The 22839-nt window shown below is 40.7% G+C and overlaps 1 protein-coding gene across 1 annotated transcript in view; it reads left to right on the forward strand.

Annotated features, from left to right (window-relative positions):
- The window catches only part of ankrd50 (ankyrin repeat domain 50), a 48054-nt gene that overhangs the window by 8337 nt on the left and 16878 nt on the right, over positions 1-22839 (forward strand). The window contains exon 3 of the mRNA XM_015951555.3: positions 11621-11853. Coding sequence (XP_015807041.3) covers positions 11621-11853 — 233 coding nt within the window. The remainder of the gene's footprint in view (positions 1-11620; positions 11854-22839) is intronic.

A 22839-nucleotide genomic window follows, 5' to 3' on the forward strand; every position in this document is an offset into this window, starting at 1 on the left:
CAGGCTTTCTTCACAATCTCTGTCATTGTGTGTGGAGGAAAGGTGTAAAGGTGAAAAGACCTGATGTGTGTGGACACGGAAATACCTGGGCAGCCGTGTTGATGTATGCGCTGTGTGAGCAGTCCTGGTACTTTTGGGTTTCAGTGCTGCTTTAACAGTGCGATACCCTCACGACGGACAAGCAAAATATCAAAAATGTTCGATATTCGTGCAACTGCACGATTGCTGTTTGGGAGCTGGTCATGAGCTGTTAATGTCCTCTCATAGCCCCCTGTATACCACATGATGCAAATTTTGCCACAACCTCAAACATTCTAACATGAGAGGAAAAATGGGACAAAACAGGCCAAAAATCACACAGCGTACACCCGGCTTATCTGTGTTCTATGTGTTTGTGACCCAAATGTTAGAAATATGGAAATGCTTTTACTTTTGTTTACAAAATATTTGAACTGCTTTCATCTTTTCAAACACACTTTTGACAAATAAATGGAAAAGCCTTTAACTCTACTATTTTTAATAAAGTAGACTAATGATTAAATGTTCAAAAAATAAATGGTTAAATGATTAGTTTGTCTAAATTCAAGTAGATGAAATTCATTTTACTAACTTTGGAACAGCTATTTTAAAGCATTTTTAGTTAAAAGTAATGTGACTCCTTAGCAGGAGAAACACCTGGCAGCCTAAACAACAGATCTCTAGATAAAAGGATGTTTCACCTTTCTGTTTGCTTTTCTCCTGCCAGGAGTTTACCAGTACTAACTTGATGTTGTGTTCAGGCAATAAACTTGATACTTTTGATGCTTTGACTTTCTGGATCAACCCGATCCGTTACCATCTTTGCTATCTAACAAGGATAACACTTAAAGTACATCACTGTTTCACAGCTAGACGGGATTCATTTGTCCTGATCGCTGCATCCTCAAAGTCCACTGTCATGATTTGATAAGAGTTAAATACTTTAAATAAGTTTAGTTTTAACCAACTAGTCTGTCTTTTGGCATCCAATCTGCCCAATTTTCTTTTTATGGACAAACCAGCTGGACTAGAATAGGTGGGATGAACCCAGTATAAAGGGGTCACACTAAGTAGCCTTTGGGAAAAACTTTTTGCTTGTTAGGAAAGCTGCCTTCTTACATAAATGCTTTATGGGGATCTTTTGTTAGGCTGTTTTCTGCTGTACATGTTTCTGTTTCCCTTTGAAAGCCCACAAGCAATGAAAATGATGATTGGCCACAACCTAAATCTGTGAAAGAGGCAGTATTTTTTTTTTCCAGCATGTCAATGGAGATTGGAAGATGGTTCTCTTCAGTGTGTTTTCTTAAAGGTGCTCCTTTTACGGAGGCTGTATTTCTTTGTAAGATGTTTCAGATCTTGATCATTTAGAGTCTTTAAAAACTTAGGTAATTTTTCAACTCTTTGTCTGTTTTCTTCTTTAGTTACAGGACACATAATGAAAGATGTTGCTTGGCTTTCATGTGGTTCGCTGCTGTAGAAAATGTGCTGGAGATTAGGGCCACATTTTAAAACAAACAACAAAAAAACCTTCCAGTGTGAACCATTGGCTCAAGTTGAGCAGATGAGGAGAAACGGCAGTGCTTGTGCGGCTGCAACGATGACTCAGCACTCCGATGGAAGCGTCTGTCTCCACACCACACACTGTGGGTGTTAGAGAGCGATGTGTATGTTGCTGTCCACCTACAGGCTTGAGTGGGCGTACATAACTCATTTGTGTAATTGTTTTCTAACTAGTAAACACATAATCCCACGGTAAAAGCGCAGAGTTTACGCTTGAAAGTTAAGATTGGCCGTGACTGTAGAAAGTTGTAAGAGCAGACTATCCCATGCAGAACCAAAGTTTATATCTTTTTGAGTCTAAAACCTCAAATTATTTGGTTCACAATCAAATAAAACAAAGGAACAGTGACTCCTGACCTTGTGAGAATACAGACTGGTGATGGTGTGCTCCACCATTGGTAAGAGTTTGAGCTTCTTGGCTTTTCACAGCTGAATTCGACCTCTTTTTTATGAAGTATGCTTGAGGCCAGTGGCTCGACAACACAAGCAGTTCAGCCCACAAACATCATCTCACTTGAATATACTGCCTGGTTGATATACACGTATAACATTGCCTTTTCTTGCTGATCACAGACCAAAACAAACCATGAAGAAAGTTAAGGACCAAGGCAGGAAAGCAGAGAAGTCTCCTGTGAAACCAAAGTGTGTCTGAAATCTTTGTTTATGTTGAACCCTGCGCTCATTACAATGGGACAAGGAAATGTTTTCAGCAGAGTTGATGAAATCTTGAGATTGCTTTTAGATTCTTGGCTTAAAGCTTCAGCACCAGAGAACCTTTTACTGGAAAACTACTGGTAAAGTCATGTCCAAAATCCAGTCTTGGCTTGTGCTAGACCACTTGAAGACTTACCTGATGATGGTGGAAAGACTCCAGAGTTATGCTGAGACTGATGCACATGTGTGTGTGTGTGTGTGTGTGTGTGTGGGGGGGGGGGGGGCGGCATGAGGGAGAGGAGTTAAAGGGATGAAATTTCAGATTCCTTTGATAGCAGGTCAGGAATGCACACTTCGTCTGGGTCTGGAAGAGCTCGGGGTTATGTGGAGTAGCTTAGTGATGAGGGTGTGTGTGTGCAGACTGTTTACACCTTGGCAAATCATTAATAGCCACAATTATACAGACATGTATGATGCATGGAAAGGAGACCACATTTTAATAGTTTTCAGTATAATGCATACATTTAGACTAATTTACATAAACGGTTTAGAGGCTGACTTAAATGAGAAGTGCACTGTGGAATAGAGCGAGATTTCACATAAGTCTAAATGAATCCCATACTTGTCTCTGCTAGACCACTGTATTTGACCAATCCCATGACAGTCTTTTGGATCACAAACATCATAAGACTCTGTAATCATCAGCCTCTTTACTTGTATTAGTTACAGCTGATTAAGGAGAAACAATTTGAGCTCATTTCTAAAAGAATTGGCTGTTTTTTGTGAAAAGGCCACCCAGAGCTTAGAAACTCCAAACTATTCTCAGATAGAGTCTCCTGCAGGGCGTTATTTCCCAGATGGCTGAAGGCATTTATCTGCTCCCTCAGAGCATTGATCATGGAAATTGATTTAGCAGAAATCTGATTCCTGCAATTTCTTACCCATTTAAAGAAGAGTGCTTACAGGCATTTTTTGAAAATCCCATTAAGATCTTATTGTTGTAATTAGCGTTTTAAAGTTCTTGTTATATTAAATCATTCAACCATGTGTGGATGATGTCAAAGTGTAGTGTTATAATAATTTTTTTATGTGGAATAGTCTAAAGTTTTAAAAACACGCCAAACCTTAAAAATGGTCAGATAAACTTTTCTTTATACCTTGAATTTATAAGAACCAGAACACAATTTTTTAATATATTATTTGAAAATGTTTCATCTAGATTCTTTTGTTAATTTTTGCACTCATTGTGTCTAACGTGCATTACAGTTGAATAACATGTTGGGACAGAAGAATATGTTTTAGACTGCTACAGAGCAAGGCAGACAAACAGAAATACCATCTGAGTTGTTTCCCAGCAGCCAAAGGAGGTATTGACAACATCATAAACACACCTACAGCCATGCATGCATCTGTGAGAAGGTGTCACATCAGAAGAATGTGTGAAGAGCTTGGTTTACTAACTGAACTAGAAGTTGTGCTCATCTCATCCTCACCTAGTTCAACCGGCAGCTCTTTGCTAAAGATTTCAAAAAGAGACTGGATTGTAACATGATCGATCAGTAAGAAAATGCGGTTCCTCCTGGGTGTCTCCAGGAGTGGTGTTTTTGGCATGTTCAGCCAACAGGAGCCCATTGGGACGTGCTGTAAGGATTGAATCTTCATACTGGCCAGAAACGCCTTGGGGTTCAACTGGTGAAGCTGATGGAGGTTGCTGGAAAGGATAGTTTGGGCCTCTCGTCTAAAGCTGCTACCTCTAAAGCTCATATCTAATGAGCAGATAAGAACAAACAAACACTACAGTTTTACAGAAGCAGTGTCCAGTCCTCATCCTCGAAGTCCACTGTCCAGCATATTTTAGGTATTTGTTTGCTCCAATATCCCTGACTCCACTCAACATATGGCCACATCAGTGGGGCATTAATGAGCTTCTGCAGAGTTCAGTAACATACACAACAGGTTGTTGACCTCTATGGGTCTGTCAAAGAGCGATGCTGAGAGAGAGAGAGAGAGAGAGAGAGAGAGAGAGAGAGAGAGAGAGAGAGAGAGAGAGAGAGAGAGAGAGAGAGAGAGAGAGAGAGAGAGAGAGAGAGAGAGAGAGAGAGAGAGAGAGAGAGAGAGAGAGAGAGAGAGAGAGAGAGAGAGAGAGAGAGAGAGAGAGAGAGAGAGAGAGAGAGAGAGAGAGAGAGAGAGAGAGAGAGAGAGAGAGAGAGAGAGAGAGAGAGAGAGAGAGAGAGAGAGAGAGAGAGAGAGAGAGAGAGAGAGAGAGAGAGAGAGAGAGAGAGAGAGAGAAATCATGCAAGATAACCATTGATGACCAACTTTGACCTCCTTGTTTTAGAGCTGAATAACATAAATCTGTAAAACATGAGGAAACCAACATTATTGAACATACAAAATCTGAGACTAACTGTTCTGTAAGGTGAATCTGGGTGCTGGCTTTAAACGGTTCTATTGTCTTTTTGTTCCATATTACAAGTCCAGTAATCAACCAGTTTTCAATGTTTTTAGACAGAATTTAGTGAACAAATTGTTTTTGAATCTTTTCTTCGACAAAACTCAAATCAACATCAGGAACGTTGTTAGTCATTACATTGAAATCCTTTGGACTTTGTTACTTGGGTTTTAACAGCTTAAAATGTGAAGGTTATGAAAACGTAGACTAGTCTTTCACAAGCAGATTAGATTTCCACAGCTTTAGCTCTACTTGACCATCTACAGCTGCCACAAGGCTGTTGTGGGGTATCAGGGTGTTTAGAGCAAAGCATTCGAAGATGCTTGAAGATAAAACTGTATGCCCTGCAACTCTTGATGGAGTTGTTAAAGTGAAACAGATTATTCCCATGATGTTGGAAGTAAGAAAGCTGTGGGCAAACTAGCCCTCCGTATCTTTTGTCTCTGTAGTCATGGTAATCATTCACTGTAACAAAAAAAAACTGACCTCAGTTTGTAATTAAACTTAATTTTAAGCTGAAGTTTTTTAACTACACCCAATTCTCACAGGTGAAACTCACTGAGATCCTCTGCTTCCCTTCAAAGAGTTGCTGAGAGACTGACTTGATCGATCAGCAGAACCTTTTTAAAGATTTTGTGTCCATCTAATGCCCAACTTCAGTTACTTGGCTTTGAAAATGAATTTAGTGGTTTGTCTGAATAATAGGGGTGTGTGCCATCATAGGTATCTAACAATTCTATTTGATTTTGATCCAGGGTCCTACGATTTGATTATTAAATGATTATCGTGATTACCCTTTTAGTTTTCAACAGTCAGGGTTTTTCTCACATCATAGCTTTTTCATACTTCCAAATTAATTAAGCACACATTAATTCGTTACTAAATACCTTTTACTACACTGTTCATGTAAAGCTGAACACATACCTAACATACCTTTGCATGAAATCTACAGGACATACATGAATAATGAAAATGAAAGCAAACAGAGTGTTTATAGCATTTTCCGTTCTTTTACAATCCGTTGTCGAAGTGTGAGCGGCAGAAGCTTTTCCGGTTTGCGCCTTGTTTTAGGCATACCGGCGCCCTGACTCGATCTCCGAATTCATGGATTGTGTGCTTCATCATCATGTGGTGTGTGACACACACATGTAAATCAACTTTAGAGGCATGATGTTTACACTCAAGGTGCGCAAGTTTGTTCCCATGCCCGCCCCGTTAAAAAACACAACTAAACTAACGACTTGAGTCGTCAATGGCAGTGAATGACTTGATGAACTTTGCTTCAATTGGCATAAAGAACAAGTTATGTTCACGCTAAAGAGAGATCCATTATGGAGAGAATGTGATGGCGCCACATTACTGCCACAGGCTAACCACTTTTACACGACCAAAAGCTCCCTGCTTAGCAGCAAAGTGACTCTTGTTTTATTAATCCTTCATTGATTATTGGCTGGTTAGGAGGAACAACCACCAGCTTCTTCTCAGCATCTAACCCAGATGCATGTTTGTAGTCCCGCTGTGGCAGGTTTTATTTTAGTTTTACACCTTTCCTTTAATCCTGACAAGTAAATCCCATGCTCAGTGGCTGAAGCGGAGAAGCAAGCTTCCGCCACTGATGTTTTTTTTTATTTTTATTTTTTTTCTCGCTGGTCCCTAAAATGTTTGAGCAGCACCTGTAACCTGTATGTTCCTGCCACACGTTGCGACAGTTTTCGGCATTTATTTCCAATCGTTTATGAATGGTTACAAATTGATTTTTAATCAGCACGTGTCACATCGCTGTGCTTTATTTAAACGGGGAATCGACACGTCCCTACTGAATTACTACAAATTTGTTTCCCTAAGGTTATCCTCCCCAATTGGCTCTTTCAATTACTAGCAAAGAAAGTACAGATTCATGTAAATATGCCAACACTCTTTTTCCTGATAGAATTTTGCACATGAACTTTGGGTAATGACCAAAGGTCGTGAAAACAAGTAGGTGTAAAGTGTAAAAGACACCATGGCCGCATATCAGGGTAGTACAGCCGACCCCGGTATGCCTTTTGACTACATCGTGGCGTCCTGGCGAGAATATTGTGCCATTCGTGCAATCAAGCTTGATAGTAATATTACCACAACGCTGGACTTTTGACAGAAGATTACGCCTTCGCACAACAGAGCTTGATGTCATGACATGTGAAATATCTTCCGAGCCCTGGCCAGCAAACATATGCTAAATAAAATTAAATGTGGGGACTCTCTTTAGCATTTGTAAACAGAATGGGCTGAGATGGCAAACTGGAGCGATGCAGACATTCAGGAGCTTCTAGCTGTTCGAACTAAAGCACTGATCACCAGACAGTTAACAGGGACTGTGAAGGACGGCCTCCTTTTGGAGCAGCTCGCAAAAAAACTTCAAAGGTGTGGCTTGACTCGGGATAAAAATAACAAGTTATATCTAAGCTAAAAAGAAGTTAACCACACCCACTTTTCACCACCATTACATAATCTTTTGTTAAAAACACATGTTGACGCCACATTACCGCCACACTCTGACCACTTGTGAATGGCCAAAGGCTCCCTGAGGCTGCGTCCACGTTGTGGTAAAGTAGCACCACAGTTTTCTGTAACAAGCTTTAGAGATGGGACATAGAGCTCGTATGACCAGGAGAGACTAGGAGCAGAACTGCTGCTCCTCCATAGCTGAGGTGGTCTATTTGTTCAGACCACTCCCAGGGGAGGTGTTTTGGGCATTTTCTGGACATGCTGGAGGCATGTCATGTCCAGGCTGGCCAGGGAACACCTTGGGGTCCCACCGGTTGAGCTGGTGGAGGTTGCTGGAGAGAGGACTGTTTGGTCCTCTCAGCTGAAACTGATATAATTTCAGGCTGGACTCTGATAAACAGAAGGCAACAAACAAACTAATAGGTGGACCGAAAGATGCCAGACCGTGGTTTATATTACTGATCCTTCTTATGTTTTGTACTTTAAATCAGAACATGGATTTGTTAAGAAAAAAATCTTTGAACGTATGTAAAAAGCAGCAGCAAAGCATTTGGATCAAAGCTTTTGTGAAATGATGAGAATAGATTAACAAGGAAACAGGAACATATGGTGAACAAAGGGGGAAGAATTCACGGTAAAGTGTTCAGAACATTTGCTCTCAGCATGAGTCTCTTACTGTTCTCATCACTGTGATTACTTTAGAGAGGGATGATTGCAGTACTGTCATGCATAATGTAAGAATCACATAGGAAAAAATAAGTGATCTGCAGGGTGGTTGTCTCTTTCGGTTTGAATGAGTCATGGCATGACTCAGCTCACTTCAGTTCTGTGGCACCAAGCTCTCGTGACTGCAAAGACGCTGAGCAGGCTTCTGCTAAATCAGCTCAATGCTAAATGAGAAGAAAGGGGCCATCTTAACGAAAAGGCTTGCCCTTTTTTTTATCTGATTGTGTAGGAAAACTAGTGTTTGGTTTAGGAATGTTAAAGTCTTTTATTGATTTCAGCACTTCATCGTTTCTGGTGGCCGGTTGCTGTCACCTGGTTGGTAGGGTTTTGTGTTTATGTTAGTTGTGGTCTGCAGTATGGCTCTCTGAAATGGCCTGATCTGTAAAACGAGCTGTGCAAATGTGTTAGTTTCTGGCTCCGTACCTTCCTGTCAGCCCGGAAACCTTCAGTGAACGTTTCACTGAAAGCTTCACTTTGCACATTGTGATTGTAGCGACACCTGCCACAGACCTGACATGACAGATGGTGAGTGCATTGGACTGATTTAAAACTGCCCTTACCCCAATTAGCTTGTCCTAAATTGCAATTAGCATGACCTTGCTCAAGTTCTCAACATATGCCCAAGAACACAAATATGCAGTGCTAATGTCCAGGTTGAGTTTGTGTGGTTTGTCCACTTTTCATTTCTGGATGCAGGTATGTGGCAGGTTCATCTGTTAAACTAAATCTGCTTTTCTCAAGCTTATTTTCTCTCTATCACCCATACCCCTGCAGAGTTGTCTTTGTCTCCAATCCTTGTCTTTAGACTCTTTGACAGGCTGAGAGTAGCTGGATTGTCAGAGAAGAATGACTCTTTGTATTGCCCACTTGCTGTCACTGTGGATTTGATTGTCTCAGTAGTCAGCATGGCCTCAGACACAACCATTCACACACTCATGCAGTCACTCCTGTGGATGGACATTCCCTTTGGCAGGAATCCCAGATTACGCTGCAGGTTCTCTGTGGACTTCCACCATAAGAAGGACCGATTGACTCCACTGCCAAACAACTGGTGGGGTATGAGTTAAAATACATTCTCAGGGTTTTTCATTTATGCTGTGGGTTCAGACTGCTTGGATAACTTTTCTATTTAAGTTTATGTAAGGTGGTATAAACAGGTTATACTAGAGCTAATTTAGTGTCGGTCTCTATTACAAGCAAGTATATCAAAAACATTCATCTTCAGGTTTGGGTTTTTGCTACGTTCCATATCAGAAAGCCTAACTTTTCAAAGGATGTTTCTAGTTTTGTTGCAAAAGGAATAATTTGGAGTAAAAAAATGTTTTCTTTCTTAATGGTAACATTGGTGTCAAAACCATGTCATAACTGGTGGTTATAATGGGGGTGAACATCACTCACCTATTTGATAGCATTAGTAATAAAATACATTTAAAAAGTGTATACAGTAGTGCAGCTTTTATCCTTATAATACAATCTAGTAGTTGTTGAACACTATTATACAAATGTCTGCAGTATTGAGATTTTCCACTATTATACTATAAAAATGTGGGCATTTCTTGTATAGTAAATAGTTTATTAAAGTTGGTGCACTGCATTAAATTGTGCCAGGGTTGTTTAGTATCATGAGGCAGAGTCTGCTGAATTTATTCAAGCAAATAGTGTCGGTGAGTGCAGTTATCTCAATAATACATTTATAAAATTGGCCTCTTAGATATTTTGGACTGAAATTATACAGAAATCCTCTCTGTGTTCGTGAGGATGATGTTGTTGGAGTCTGAAATGATTAAAAAAGAAATGCGTTGGGTCCACTGGGTTAGTGATGGACTGGTGAGCATGCAGAACTCTAGTTAAATCAGTGTTTGGACGTTTTGTGTCACAGCTTACAAGCGGCGTTGGTTCCATTAAGGCAGAGTGGCTGTAAAAGGAAGCATCCTATCATCAATAAGGTGACAGATTTTTATCTGCGTGCCAGCTTCTTGAGAGCAGCCAGAAAAGCCCTGCAGCTCCGTCTGCTTCAAGTCAAGTTTTCATGTCAATAAATTCATTTGTTCCACTTGGTTTTAAATGTCTAATTGACCGAAGGGCAGATTAAAATGTCACCATTTGGATATCTTCAGATTCTTAATCACAACCCGCTGAGATGAAAGTACGTTTATGATTCTTGGGGAGTGAAACCCTCCTAATGGTTTTTAAACCGTCTCAGTGGAACAGCACAAACATGACTACACTGAAGTTATAAACAGCTGTTTTTTTCCTTTGGTATCCTCATTTATTGAGAGTTTAAGCAAGAAGCTATTTATTGGTTCTGAAGGAAGCAGATAACATGTCTGGGTTGCAGTTTTCTGCTGATAAAAGTTTAATGTGGCATTAAAAATCTTTGTGCTCAGCTGCATATTGGTGTGTTTAAACAGAATGCTACACGTCGTGTTTATCACTACATGCTACTGGGCTGGTTTATTAGCTATAAATATTCAAGCATTAACATAAATGTTGCAGGGAACACTGTTTGGCTTAGATTCATAAACCTGCTTTCATGTTTAGGTATGAGGCACCCAGTCGAAGCTCACAGAATTAAAATGATTTTATATGCTTTGGATTTTTTTCTTTTAACCTAGATTATTTTGTGTACAAAGGAACCCATTTTTAGTTGGATGGTCGTATATTTTTCCTTTAAGTCTGATTATGTGGCCCTAAGAAAAGTCTTTTTCCTCTTATGAATATTCTTAATTTATCAGAATTCAACTTTATTTTTCATGCAAACACAAACAATCAAGTAAGGTATTGGATCAATTGGTAAAACTAAATGATACAATACCAGATTTAAATGACATAAACATGCTTAATTCTTACTCCCTGATCATCAAGTCTAGATTGATGTTTACATCAGCCACTTATTGGAAATATTTTTATAAGATTATTCTTTTAAAAACCCATTAAATATGCTGATCTTTCATTAACGCCGTTAGCTAAATGGGCTGTTGGGCTAACTGAGAATTTAAACGCTTGCATTCCAATGTTTAGATTTCTTTAACCTCCTGTGACCCAAACTTGTATTTGGTGTGATTTAAAAATAAAAATACATATCTAGCTATTACAGATTAGTCAACACTAATTAACGGAAACAAAATTACAAATATTAAAATAGAATGAAAATAAAATCAAATAAAAATTTCAAATATCCTAAAAAAGAAAGACGGCTACAGATATTTCAGTCAATATCAAGTGTCTAAATAATAACTAAATGGTCATAGTAGAAGATAATAATATTTGTAAATGCAAGGATCCAATGTCCACATATGTGGACACAGGGCCCTAGGAGGTTAAATGCAAAAAAGATGATGATAATCCATTTGGGCATCATAGTTATGTATTTGGCTTTTATTTTGTTAATGCAGAAGAAATATACAGACTGGTTTAGGCCGGTTTTCAGTACAGTTACACATAAAAGAGATTTTGAATTGGTTCTTAGTTGGAGTTTGGTGTGTGAAAATTCATTTTATCAGTTGGAGATTGTATTACATTTACATCATTTAGTCTGGAGTTCCCTTGGTTATGGGTTTTTACAGTGTAGGCTACTAGTACTAGTAAGGTACTAGTATTAAAGAAAATATGACTTTTATAAAGAATAGGTGACTACGGTAACTGGTTTTCAGCAGTGAACATCTGAACAACTGAATGCTGAAAATACAATAACCTCTTTTTCGTTTCTCATCTTTTCCTCAGTTGTGTCCTCCTGCCTCTCCTGAGTGTGAAGCCACCTCAGCATTCACTGTTCCTGCTTGTGGACTCTATTGATGAAGGCTGTCAGCTTGGTGAGGGGGAGCAGAGGTCCTCCCCTGGTTCTCCCAGGACCATTGCTGAGCTCCTGGCCAGTCACCATGACTTCCTGCCTCCCTGGCTGCTGCTCATCTGCTCTGCACGACGACAAAACAAGGCCATTACCAAACTCTTCACAGGTACATCATCCACTTTACTTGTTTCTTAAAGCCACTGTGTTTCAAGTAAAACTGTCCTCATTTCCTTTTAAATCAGTGCATCATTGCCAGTTACTTTGACTCCCTCACAGCTGAGACAGTTTAACGTGGCAGTTTGATTCAGATTTAAAGCCTGCGGCATGGTTCAGTTTCTGCTACAGCCTTTGAGCCCTACAGATGTATGAGCTGTTTCAACAGCTCTGCATGCTCAGACCGATTAAGGTCACCAGCTTGGACTACAGCAAGAGCTGCAGCACTTCCTTGTTCTAATGAGGCTGTGCAACACCAGCTGCTATTATCTCCTCGTGGGTCCAGCAGCCTACTCTGTGGTGATGAGCTGGCATAACATTAATCACAAACCTAACCATGTGGGAGGAAGTCTTTCCACAGGCTTTCTTTGCTGTGGGTTCTCTTTCTACCTTCCTAAAACCTACAACTGTGGGGGCTTCTCATTTTGGTTACTCTTCTTTTATGTTACATAACGTTTCAGCTGTCTTGGCAGTTTCACTGTTCTTTACTCAGGAGATGAGTGAGGTCAAGTTAAACGGAAACTAGGAGGATATGTTGTTGAACTATTTTCTCCTAAAATATTATGTCTTTGAATGTGGTTGTTAGTGCAGCATCTCAAAATACTTCTAGCTTTAATGTTAACGTCCATGAATACTCGGTTTTTCTAAGGGTATGGTGAGTTATTTACTGGTATTTAAGGGTTTTCTTCCACATCTGTTTATTGAATGGATCTATTTGTTTGTTTGTTTGTTTCATCAATCAATCAATTCACCAAATCAAAGGAAATTGGGACATTTATTTCTACCTGAAACTCATCTCGAGTCGTTTGTGGGTTTTGTGAACTTCATTCAACAGGCGGAAAACTTCACAACACCTTCTTCTTGTATCAAAGCTCCTGCAGGGGTTCCTGAGCCAGTTTTATATTCTTGATCAGTGCTGGGATGAAGAAGTAAGCGTCTGCACAACATTTCTAAAAACTCTGAGCTCATTAAAAACACAGCAGGGTAAAATAATTCCATTTTACTTCAGCAACAATTTGCATTAATATTTTCTATTTTATCCTGTGAAGAAGCTGTCTGCGTCTGCTGCAAATGATAGTTATATCCTGAATTTGGACTAAAGTTAACAGAGGAATCAGCCACAGAATGCATTAACTTAAATAGTGATGGAAAATTTTAATTCTCTCTTTCAAAGGGCTGGAGAGAGTTCTGTGACTGCATAAATGGTTTATTTTTGTTGAGCTTCCTCCTCTTCATTTCTGAATCGACTAAAAGGGCATTTTTTTCTCAGATCCATCTGCTAATCTACCGTTATCTTCTCTTTTTGGCCTGGTCTAATCCACGTTTCACTCCCTCTAATGATAGTGGGGAATTTGTCTGTCATATGTACAGCAATTATTTTTAAAAATGGTCAACTACTGTCAAGGGAAATAAATAAAACCACACATCAGATGTCATGACCTCATCAAAAACTGCTTAAACACATCTCTGTTTTTATGAACCGGTATTAGATTTAATATTTTACCACTTCAGTGAGGCAATGGTTTTAGTGCATTGGTTTTGTCCTTGGCCATGTGTTCTTCTCATTGTTGAGAATTCTTCAGCAAATTTGAGCACAGACACATGTAGACTCCCACACTAACATATTGAGACAATCTTCTGTGGTTTTTTAGCCTTATTATGAAGGTGGAGTGTGAGTTGTCTTCGTTCATGCAGCACCAGACCTAAAATAGACCAAAGGACTTTAGAGTATCAAATTGAGGCCAAGTGTCTCCTAAAAATACCCTCTATATTGTTTACCATTTAGAAATGGTGGTGACCTGCCAAAAAACTTTCAGGCTCTTTGCAAAGCCAAAGTCTTTTTGTGTGTGTGTGTGTGTGCGTGTGTGTGTGTGTGTGTGTGTGTGTGTGTGTGTGTGTGTTTGTGCGCAAGTGGCCCGTTTTGTCTGGGGTGGAGCAAATGTGGCTTTCCCAGTATAATGCGGTGTGCAGCAATGGGAACTACTTTTCAGTAACCGTGTATATATAAGACTTTAGGAATCTTTAGTAACCGTGAAATAATTTAATAAAGAAATAATTTGTCACTTTTAGGATGCCTGAATCAATGCAATTAAGAAAACTGGATTTATTTATTCTTGAAATGTTTCCCTAAATTGCTCCAATCTGATACTGCCTTCATAAGTAGATGACTTTTTCCCTGGGAGCCACTTTGAATTCCTAAGTCCTCGCTGAACTGTTATTCCTTGTGTCTATCTTCGACTGGAATGTGCTTTGGGAAGTTCTCAACACCTCTGAGACTGAGCAGGAAGACGGAGGCACACTGGCTTCTGCAGCAGAATGCCTGACTCGCATCCGCTCGACTAATGCCTCACAAACAAAGACTGGTCTGTTTGTGAGGAGCAGAACAAGAATTTTGCACAGTATCCCTCTGGCTGACTCACATTATATGACCATTCAGGTTTAATTAAGCCTCAAGCTTCCTGTGCTGTCTATGACTTGGACTCCTGAGATGTTAGTCATTGTAGACACTTAAGATGAGTCAGTAGCCACGTTTACATGCGCATATTTAATCGGATTGAATGCCCATTCAGATTGAAAATTCTGCATGTAAACATGTCAATCAGAATATTCTGATCCGATTCGGCCCGATCGGATTGAAATTTCAATCCGATTGAGAGAGGTGGTTTATTCCGTTCTTCATTCCGATTGACGTGCATGTACACAGCCATTCGGATTGTTGGGGTAAAATAATGCCCACTGCGCATGTGTGTAACAGCCAGCGGGCCTCTCCGCTGTTATTTGGACTGCCTGACTTCAAAAATGACGGTGTAATTAACGAGCGGCGGCTTTTAAATCCGACAACAAGCCGTCCCGTTTCAGTAATATTTAATTCAGAACTTGCATTTTGTGGAAGTAAAATAAAAATCTGATTATTGCACAAATCATTCGACAAAGATGTTCAAATCTTTACTGGAAATACGCAGGTTTATCGCGGGGGTTGCAGCGCACGGATCCCCGTTTCTGTCAGCTTTGAACACAGCAGCTTCTGCAGCAGGTGATGGAGACGCGCTTGTAAAGAACACAGGATAATCTGGGTTTTACAGACCTGATTGGAGGCTGATGTTGGGTAGGAAAACGTCCTCGGTTAAATACTCTGGACGACAGTAAAGTCCGTGTTCGTTAAAAGCACGTAAACGCAGATGACCTGAGATGCGGTTCGTTAATGATGAACACAGGCTTCTAAACTTTCTGAACATCTTCTGTTATTTTGTTTGAACAGATTTTTCTCAACAGTTTCAGCTGATCGTCACATGTTATTAATAATAAGCCACAACAGAGCTCAGTAATAAAACATGAGGCTAACCCCCCCCCCCCCGCTCTGCCGCAGCGCAGCGCAACAGCTGTCAATTCAGACCTGCGGACCAGCTGATCAAGAGGCAGACATAACCCTCCCTTATTTTAATCAACAATAAAATGCAGCAAAGCATATATCTGCAGTTATTCACTGAAGAAAACGTAACTTCTATGAGCTAAATAAAAATATTAAATTGAATAAATGGATCAGGAAAGCAGGAAGAATAGTTATTTCTGTTTTTACATTTTTCTTTTCGTTTCATGGCGTTTGTTTACAATTTTTCTTTCGTGAAAGGCAACTCTGCGCATGCTCAACCTATTTAATCGGATTAAATGCTTGGTGCATATGTACGCACGGCATGATCGGATCATTTCAGTTCGTGTCCATGTGAACAGAGATTCGGAAATTCCGATCAACCAAGATTTCAATCGGATTGAGGAAATTTGCCACATGAAAACGCAGCTAGTCACTGGTATTTCTGTGTCCCTTGCGAGAACAGACTTCTAGAGAAAAACTGTGCTAAGCTCCCCTACGAGCTGTGCTACTGTAAGGGCATGATAGGGGTAGCAGAGTGGAAACACTTACGCAGCGATTTTGTTTGGGAGTCGGGGAGAATCTGTGCCAATTAAACAAGGCCTCTGGCAGAGAGCGAGCAAGAGAGAGGAGAAGGAGGGGATTTGGGGGAGCTTGGTGTTTTAAATAGAAACAGCCTCTCAGACATGTTTTCTTTTTTTAACATCTCATTCCCATATTTTTTATTTAATAAAAAATGTCTAGATAAATTTAGTTTTTTGTTAAAAATATGATTTTCTGCATAAATAAAGGCTACTCACATTCATTCTCAAGTTTTTTGCTTTGGCTGCCCTTTTTGAAGATCATCTTTCATCACCTTTTGAAATAATCACGTTGTCTGTGTTGTTGGTGAAATGATTACCACCTAATTTTAATCATCATCTCCTCACAGTTTTTGATCCACCCTTGTGTGTGATCTTATTACCGTGTAGAGACATTGCTGTACTGTAATGGCTACCATCTGCCCTGTGTGGTGTATGATTCATGCGTGGCAAAGTCACTAATTCTCAAGAAGTATTTATCTGGAGAAATTCTCCTAGAGGTGCAATGGAGAACTGCATGGATTGATTACATCTCTTTTTTTTATGTTCAATGTTTTTGTGTAAAAAGAAAAAAAATTAGGAAAGGCAAAGTTTGAACCTAATGACTTCTAAATAACTAGATATTTATTCAGCCAAAGTATACCCAATGTAAACTTGCCGTAAAGGTAATCCTGCAACAGCTTGGTTGGGTTAAGAACCACACCATGCTGACCATAGTCTGGCAAGCTTTCCTATATACGTAAATATTTAGTCTGGCCACGACCCATAGATGGAGCTCAGTCATGCAGTGGAATCTACGGTTGTCTTCACTTGCCATAGGTGGGAAATTGTGGCATCAACAAGTCATCTCCATGTCGTCTTTTTGTTCTGCTCAGCAGCTGAACCAGGTTCATTCACCGTGCTGATTGAAATCACCTTGTTTTGTTGCTGAGCAGAACAAAACACGACATGGACATGACTTGTTGAAGCCACAATTCCCATCTCTGCCGCTTGCTATTGGACAACAAACAATGTGAGGTAGGGCTACTCACTGCTACAGATGTCAGTCAGTGGGGCAGTCTGCCATACACTGTTGCAGAAGGTGCAAGTAAATCATTTTTCTAAACAAAGGACTTACAGTAACACTAAACAGGTTCCTGCTTTTCTGTCCTACTGGATGAAGGTGGAATACCCCCAACTGTTGCAGAGAATGGACAGATTCTAACACTAAGGCCCTGTGCATGCATAGCGTGTAGCCAGTCATCCAGCAAAACTAAGATATTTTTCTATGAAGTGATGATAAACTACATAAAAAAAAGGTTATTTCAGAAACCTCCAATCAAGCGGAGGTTTGAAAATTCTTTGTCAGCATGTGCTTGTAAAGAACCAGGGTTTAAGATTTTTCAACATCACTGCCCACGAAAAAATGTTCTGACATCACGTGTGTGACCTGTGTTAACACTCACTTGTTCAGTTACTGCTCTACATAGAACACTGGCGGCCGTTTCCTGATCAGAAAAGCCCTTCACTGCCAGCTTTGTTCTGCATTTTCACAGTTTTTTTTTAAGAGTCACAGAACATTGCGTGCTAGGATGACATCAACGCCAAAACTACCAAAACAAAGAGTAGACTCGTCTCTTACATCAGGAATAATCTGCGCATTTCAAGCGTTATCCATTCTTTCATAATCCGTTGTCGCATTGGGATTGGCCTCACCTTTTTTACAGCAGCAGCCCAAAACAATCTCCTAAAGCCGGGCGTACACTGTGCGACTTTTTCACTCGCAGCGTTCAGCTTCAGCTCAAACTGTACGACTTCCTCGCAGAGCAGATCTCACGAGTCATGTGCTCACACTGTACGACCCAGTTCTAGGATGCGACCTGACTGCTCACACTGTACGTCTGGTAGCAACACGTCGGCCCTAAAAATGTGCTAAAAATAGCAGTTTTTACTCAACACGTCAGACTTTTTTGTCTTGCCTGTTGTCCTTAGGGAGTGCTGCAGGAGGACACACAGGGATTTATGGGGGTTGGATGAGGAAAACGAAATAAAGAGAGTAAATCTGTGTTTTGTGATCAGTTTAATTTGACATGAACATGACAAACACGCTTTCTTGACAATCTATGTGAGTAAAAAAACGTGTAGAAACAAAAACGAACAGCGTGTGTTATTAGGGAAATAGCGAGCAACCGGCGTTGATGCAGGATTGCGCGCGCATGCGCCGTGAGCGGTTCTGATACTTTTTGTGTTGCAGCTGCTCGCAGCGCTGCTTCAACAGTGCGATATCCTCACGAGGGACGAGCGAAATATTAAACACTCCAGAAGTCCATGCGACCTCACGACTGCTGATCGGCAGCTGGTCACGTGGTGTTAATCGCCTCTCGTAACCCCCTGTACACTACACGGCCGCTCGGCGCAAAACTCGCCCCGATGTCGTGGATTCTCGCACGACTGGAAACTCGGCTCAAAAAAGTGAAAAAGTCACACAGTGTACGCCCGGCTTAACACATGGATTTTCTGCTTCCCAATCATGTGACGTGTGTCGTATGCAGATGAACATCGACTTTAGAGCTGGGATGTTTGTCCTCACGGTGCGGGGGCTCGTTCCGACACCCACACAGTAAAAAATGCAAATAACGACTTCAGTCGTCAATGGCAGTGAATGAGTTAAGGACAATCGCCCACCACTAGGGTTGGGCAACGGGACTTATTATTCGACCATCACCGATGACATTACGATTGTTTTTACAAGAGGTGGTCTTTTTATTCGTTTTATTTATTTATTTGGCCGTGCATGTTTGTTAATGACATATATTTTACACGTTACGCACAGAGAACATCGCAGAGGTAAAAAGAAAAACAAGAAAAACTCCATCAACAGCACATCAGGGGCCTCATTGATCAAGCTTGCTTACGCACAAAACGGGGTCGGAAAACTGCATAAGCAACTTTCCATGCAAACTTTGGGATTTATGAAAGAAAACTTAGCGGAAAAATGTGCACAACTTTAAGTTGACTAAGGACCTGGCTTATGCACATTTTGGACATGGAGAGCACCTGCAGTGCTGCTGCTGAGAAGGATAAAATTATGAAATCCTGCAGCATTATCACTTGTACTGCTGCGTTTTCACACAGAACAAGACCCCCCACACTCACGCGCGCGCACACACACACACACACACACACACACACACACACACACACACACACACACACACACACACACACACACACCACACACTCACACACACAGCCTGAAGCACGGAATACAGAATGCAGAATATCAGCAGGGGGACAGATTGAGACAGAATGTCATGCATCTGTGACAGTGTGTGCGTCCTGTCACTGTGACCCGATTGATCATGCACCCTGGCTACGTGGACAAGGGAGATCTCCGTTTGGGTGACTGGTTAGCGCTCGTGACTTTCACCTGGGAGTCTTGGCATCGAATCCCGATTGGACCATTTTTTTTATATCCGCCATACGTAGATCTCTCTGAAGAATTCACAACATTGACAGCTTCAGCAATGCTGTGTCACTCCGTGGATTCTCTCTTTATTTGTTTTGCAAAAGCACTTCCTTTCATTTCTCCACCTCACCCACAAGTACCTCAACTTCTGCTTGTGAAATAGCGCTTCCTTGATCTGCGGTCGTGATCGAAATGCTGCAACAAGCCGGCTTATGTATATGCATGAGATTCACAAGGCACTTTGCATTGACCATTTGTGGCAGAAAGTGGGCGTGTTGAGGGCGGGATGTGACTAAAAAGCAGCTGAGAACCTTTCTTTCTCGTTAGTCTCTTATTTATGAAGCAGAGATTGAGTGCAGCTGTGCGTACTCCATGTTTGATGGATCACAAACCTACTTGGCGTAAGTACTTTTTTTTTTTTGCTGAGCTTAAGTGCGGTTTTAGTAAGGATTCTACGCAATGTTTGATAAATGAGACCCCTGAGCATTATCTCTCACTTTCTCCACATCTTGCTGCTGACAGTGTACATGCAAGCGGCGTAATGGGGAGGAGCTGGGAGAGCACCGGGGAGAGCACCTGTGATGCACTCGACATTGTGCGCAAGAGCGCAGTATCGAGTGGAAAGTGGCAACCCTTCTATCTTTCAGAGAGTCTGGTATACTTCTGGTTATTTTATTTGGAGAAACATACTTTTAAACTTTTGGCTCAAGTAGCGCTCATTATTCAGCACCTGCTTCAAGTGGGTCAGCAGAGTACGGATTCATCCAGAACAATATTTAAAGCCACAAGTCTGTCCGAGGCAAAAGTCCAGAACCTCATGACTTCTTCAGCAATCTCCTTAGAGACATTTGATTATGCACAGGCTGCGGGTGATCAGTTCAGGTTTACACGGAGCAGAAGGAATGTGCGTTGGGGCCACAGCAGGTGAAATGCTCCTAATTTATGTTAATTAATATGGGGTACTCTGATCCGCTTGTTTGGACTTAATATAGATTAAAAATGAATGGAAATTGAATGATTATTATTTTTAAAAACGAAAGTGACAGGGATAAATGGGTCATGTGACCTCTGGCTAGGGATGGGTACCTTTGACATTTGAATCGATACGGTACTAATTCCCGGTACCTACGAATCGATACGGGTACTTAACGGTACCAATTTTCGATACTTTTGAGTGTTTAATATTTTAATTCTCTTTTATAATTAAACATATATTTTTTCTCAATTTATAACCATATTTGATAAATATCACGATAAATAACATACAACTGTTTGTATTTTAACATCGTCCTTGTAGTTTTATAAGCTGATAATTAAACTGAAGCAAACACCTTACTGTGAACTAAATTTACTGTGTATCTTCATTCCTTTTGCCGTCTTTTTTCATTCAATTTTTCCTACTGGGAAGTTAGAATTTCCGAGGAGAAAGCGAACGCACCATTAGATGATAACATTGGTGGCATAGGAAGCTAACATATCAAGCTAACGTTATCTTAAACAGTTTATTTAACTGCTGGAGCAGATTTAAACAATGATTTCTCACACTTAGATCGTTGTCGCTGGTTTCATCTTCACCCAATCACCCGCCGCATTTAGTAAAGTGAAGCCAAACTTTAGAGCGCGTTCATGTTCTTCTAGCCGGAATTTCGGAGTTCTGAGGAGAAAGCGAACGCACCATTAGCGGAACGGAAGCTAACAAATCAAGCTAACGTTATCTTAAACATTTTATTTACCTACCGGAGCAGATTAAGATGAGGCTGTCTCACTTATATCGTTGCCGCTTGTTTCATCACCCAGTTACCCATCACATTTAGTGAAGTGGACCCAAGCTTTAGCGAGCGTTCTTTCTACCCATGCTGCTCTGTTTACAACTCACTCGCAGCGACCGATGACATAACACTCTTGCACATGCGCAGCTGACTAGGAAAGTTCTCGTTGTGAAGGACGGGTACCGAAACGAGGCACCGTTTCAAATGAAGTGAATCGGTGCTCGGTCGATACTATGGAATTTTGTCGGTACCTTAAAAAGTACCGAATTCGGTACCCATCCCTACCTCTGGCTGTGAGCAATTGCTGCCTCTTCAGAGTGCGTCTAAATGCTGCAGCAATTTATTTCATTTCCTATTCAAACTCAAAAGAAAGAAACCCAGCAGCCTTTGTTCAGAAAACAAAACAAAAAAACATTTTGCTTAAATAAAATACCACAATATTGGGCACCACAGGGAAACAACGATGTGGCTTCTTTTTAACAATTTCACTGTGCTTAATATGAGCCGTTTATGTCACTCTTCTATTAAAAAAAACAGTGTTTGGACTTCTACTGTATTTTTAAATCAGTTCATGTATCATGACGTTGCTCAGTCACATGCACAAATAAATCGCCTATCGACATTTATTGAAATGACAATTGGTGGTGGAAAAAATGGCTAAAATTGTCCTACCCTACCCACCACCTAGTTATTCCAAGTCCAAGGAGGGTTTTATTGTCAAAGATGGAGAGGAATTGGGGAACTACTGCCACCTAAAGGCTTGGTATGCCTATGAATGATCTGTTTTCAATAGTACGCCTGTTGTTCTAACTGTAGGCTGCACAAAAACAGGCATAGTTGCCCACTCTGCATTGACTTTGAAGAGTGAGGAGACACATTCAATATGGCAACGACGCTGTTACACTCTCCAGTGCCCAATGGGACAGCTATGTATTTATGTCAATGAGGTCTACATGATACTGCTGTAAAACAACACGCAGTCAGTACTTCTGCCGGCGGACTGCCGGTCAAAAACTGTTGATGTTTCTCAATGTCAAGGCGCCTGGTCTTGCGAGGCGATGTCTTGTGAGGCCAGGCGTGTTACTTACGAGGACACTTGTCCTTCCTTGGTCAAAGAAAACAGTTAAATGGAACAGACTTGCATCACGTGACCGCGGCTTTCACGGCGGTCACGTAACGTCACGTGACGTGGGGGATAACACTATATTTTATATGTATAAGTTTCAATATAAATATATAACAAGCCTTTTACTTTTTAAAATTTGTATAAATTTGTTAAATATATAAGTGAGATACAACCCGCTAGCCGCCGAAGCTGAAACTACTAAGCAACTAACCAACAATAAATAACTTCTTTGGATCTAAAAAAAAAAACATTTTAAATTACTTGACTTACTTTTAAACTTGAAATTTGCCCCTGAAGTAGCTGCCAGCTTCTGATCCAGCATCCTTTTGAAAATACCACAGTGCATTCTGGGAAATTTTTGACCAAGGCTAGGCTACAAGACACCCCCAATGTATCCTTACTCGGCTAGCTAAACGGCTAACAAACGTAAAACACACTCCTTGGTAGAACATGAACATTGGAACACGTCTTTGTGGTTCCTGATGATGTATCTCCTAGGCAACCAGCCAACTGCCATCTATCAAATAAGTACAGACTGATATTTTAGTAAAGCTGGAAAACCGTAAGAGACATAAACTCCACTGACTTTTGCCGGCGGCTATGGATGTAACTGAACTACGGAAGCTCTGCATGGACAAGACGTCAAAA

This window comes from Nothobranchius furzeri, chromosome 1, assembly GCF_043380555.1.
Source record: "Nothobranchius furzeri strain GRZ-AD chromosome 1, NfurGRZ-RIMD1, whole genome shotgun sequence".
In the NCBI taxonomy this organism is placed as follows: domain Eukaryota; kingdom Metazoa; phylum Chordata; class Actinopteri; order Cyprinodontiformes; family Nothobranchiidae; genus Nothobranchius; species Nothobranchius furzeri.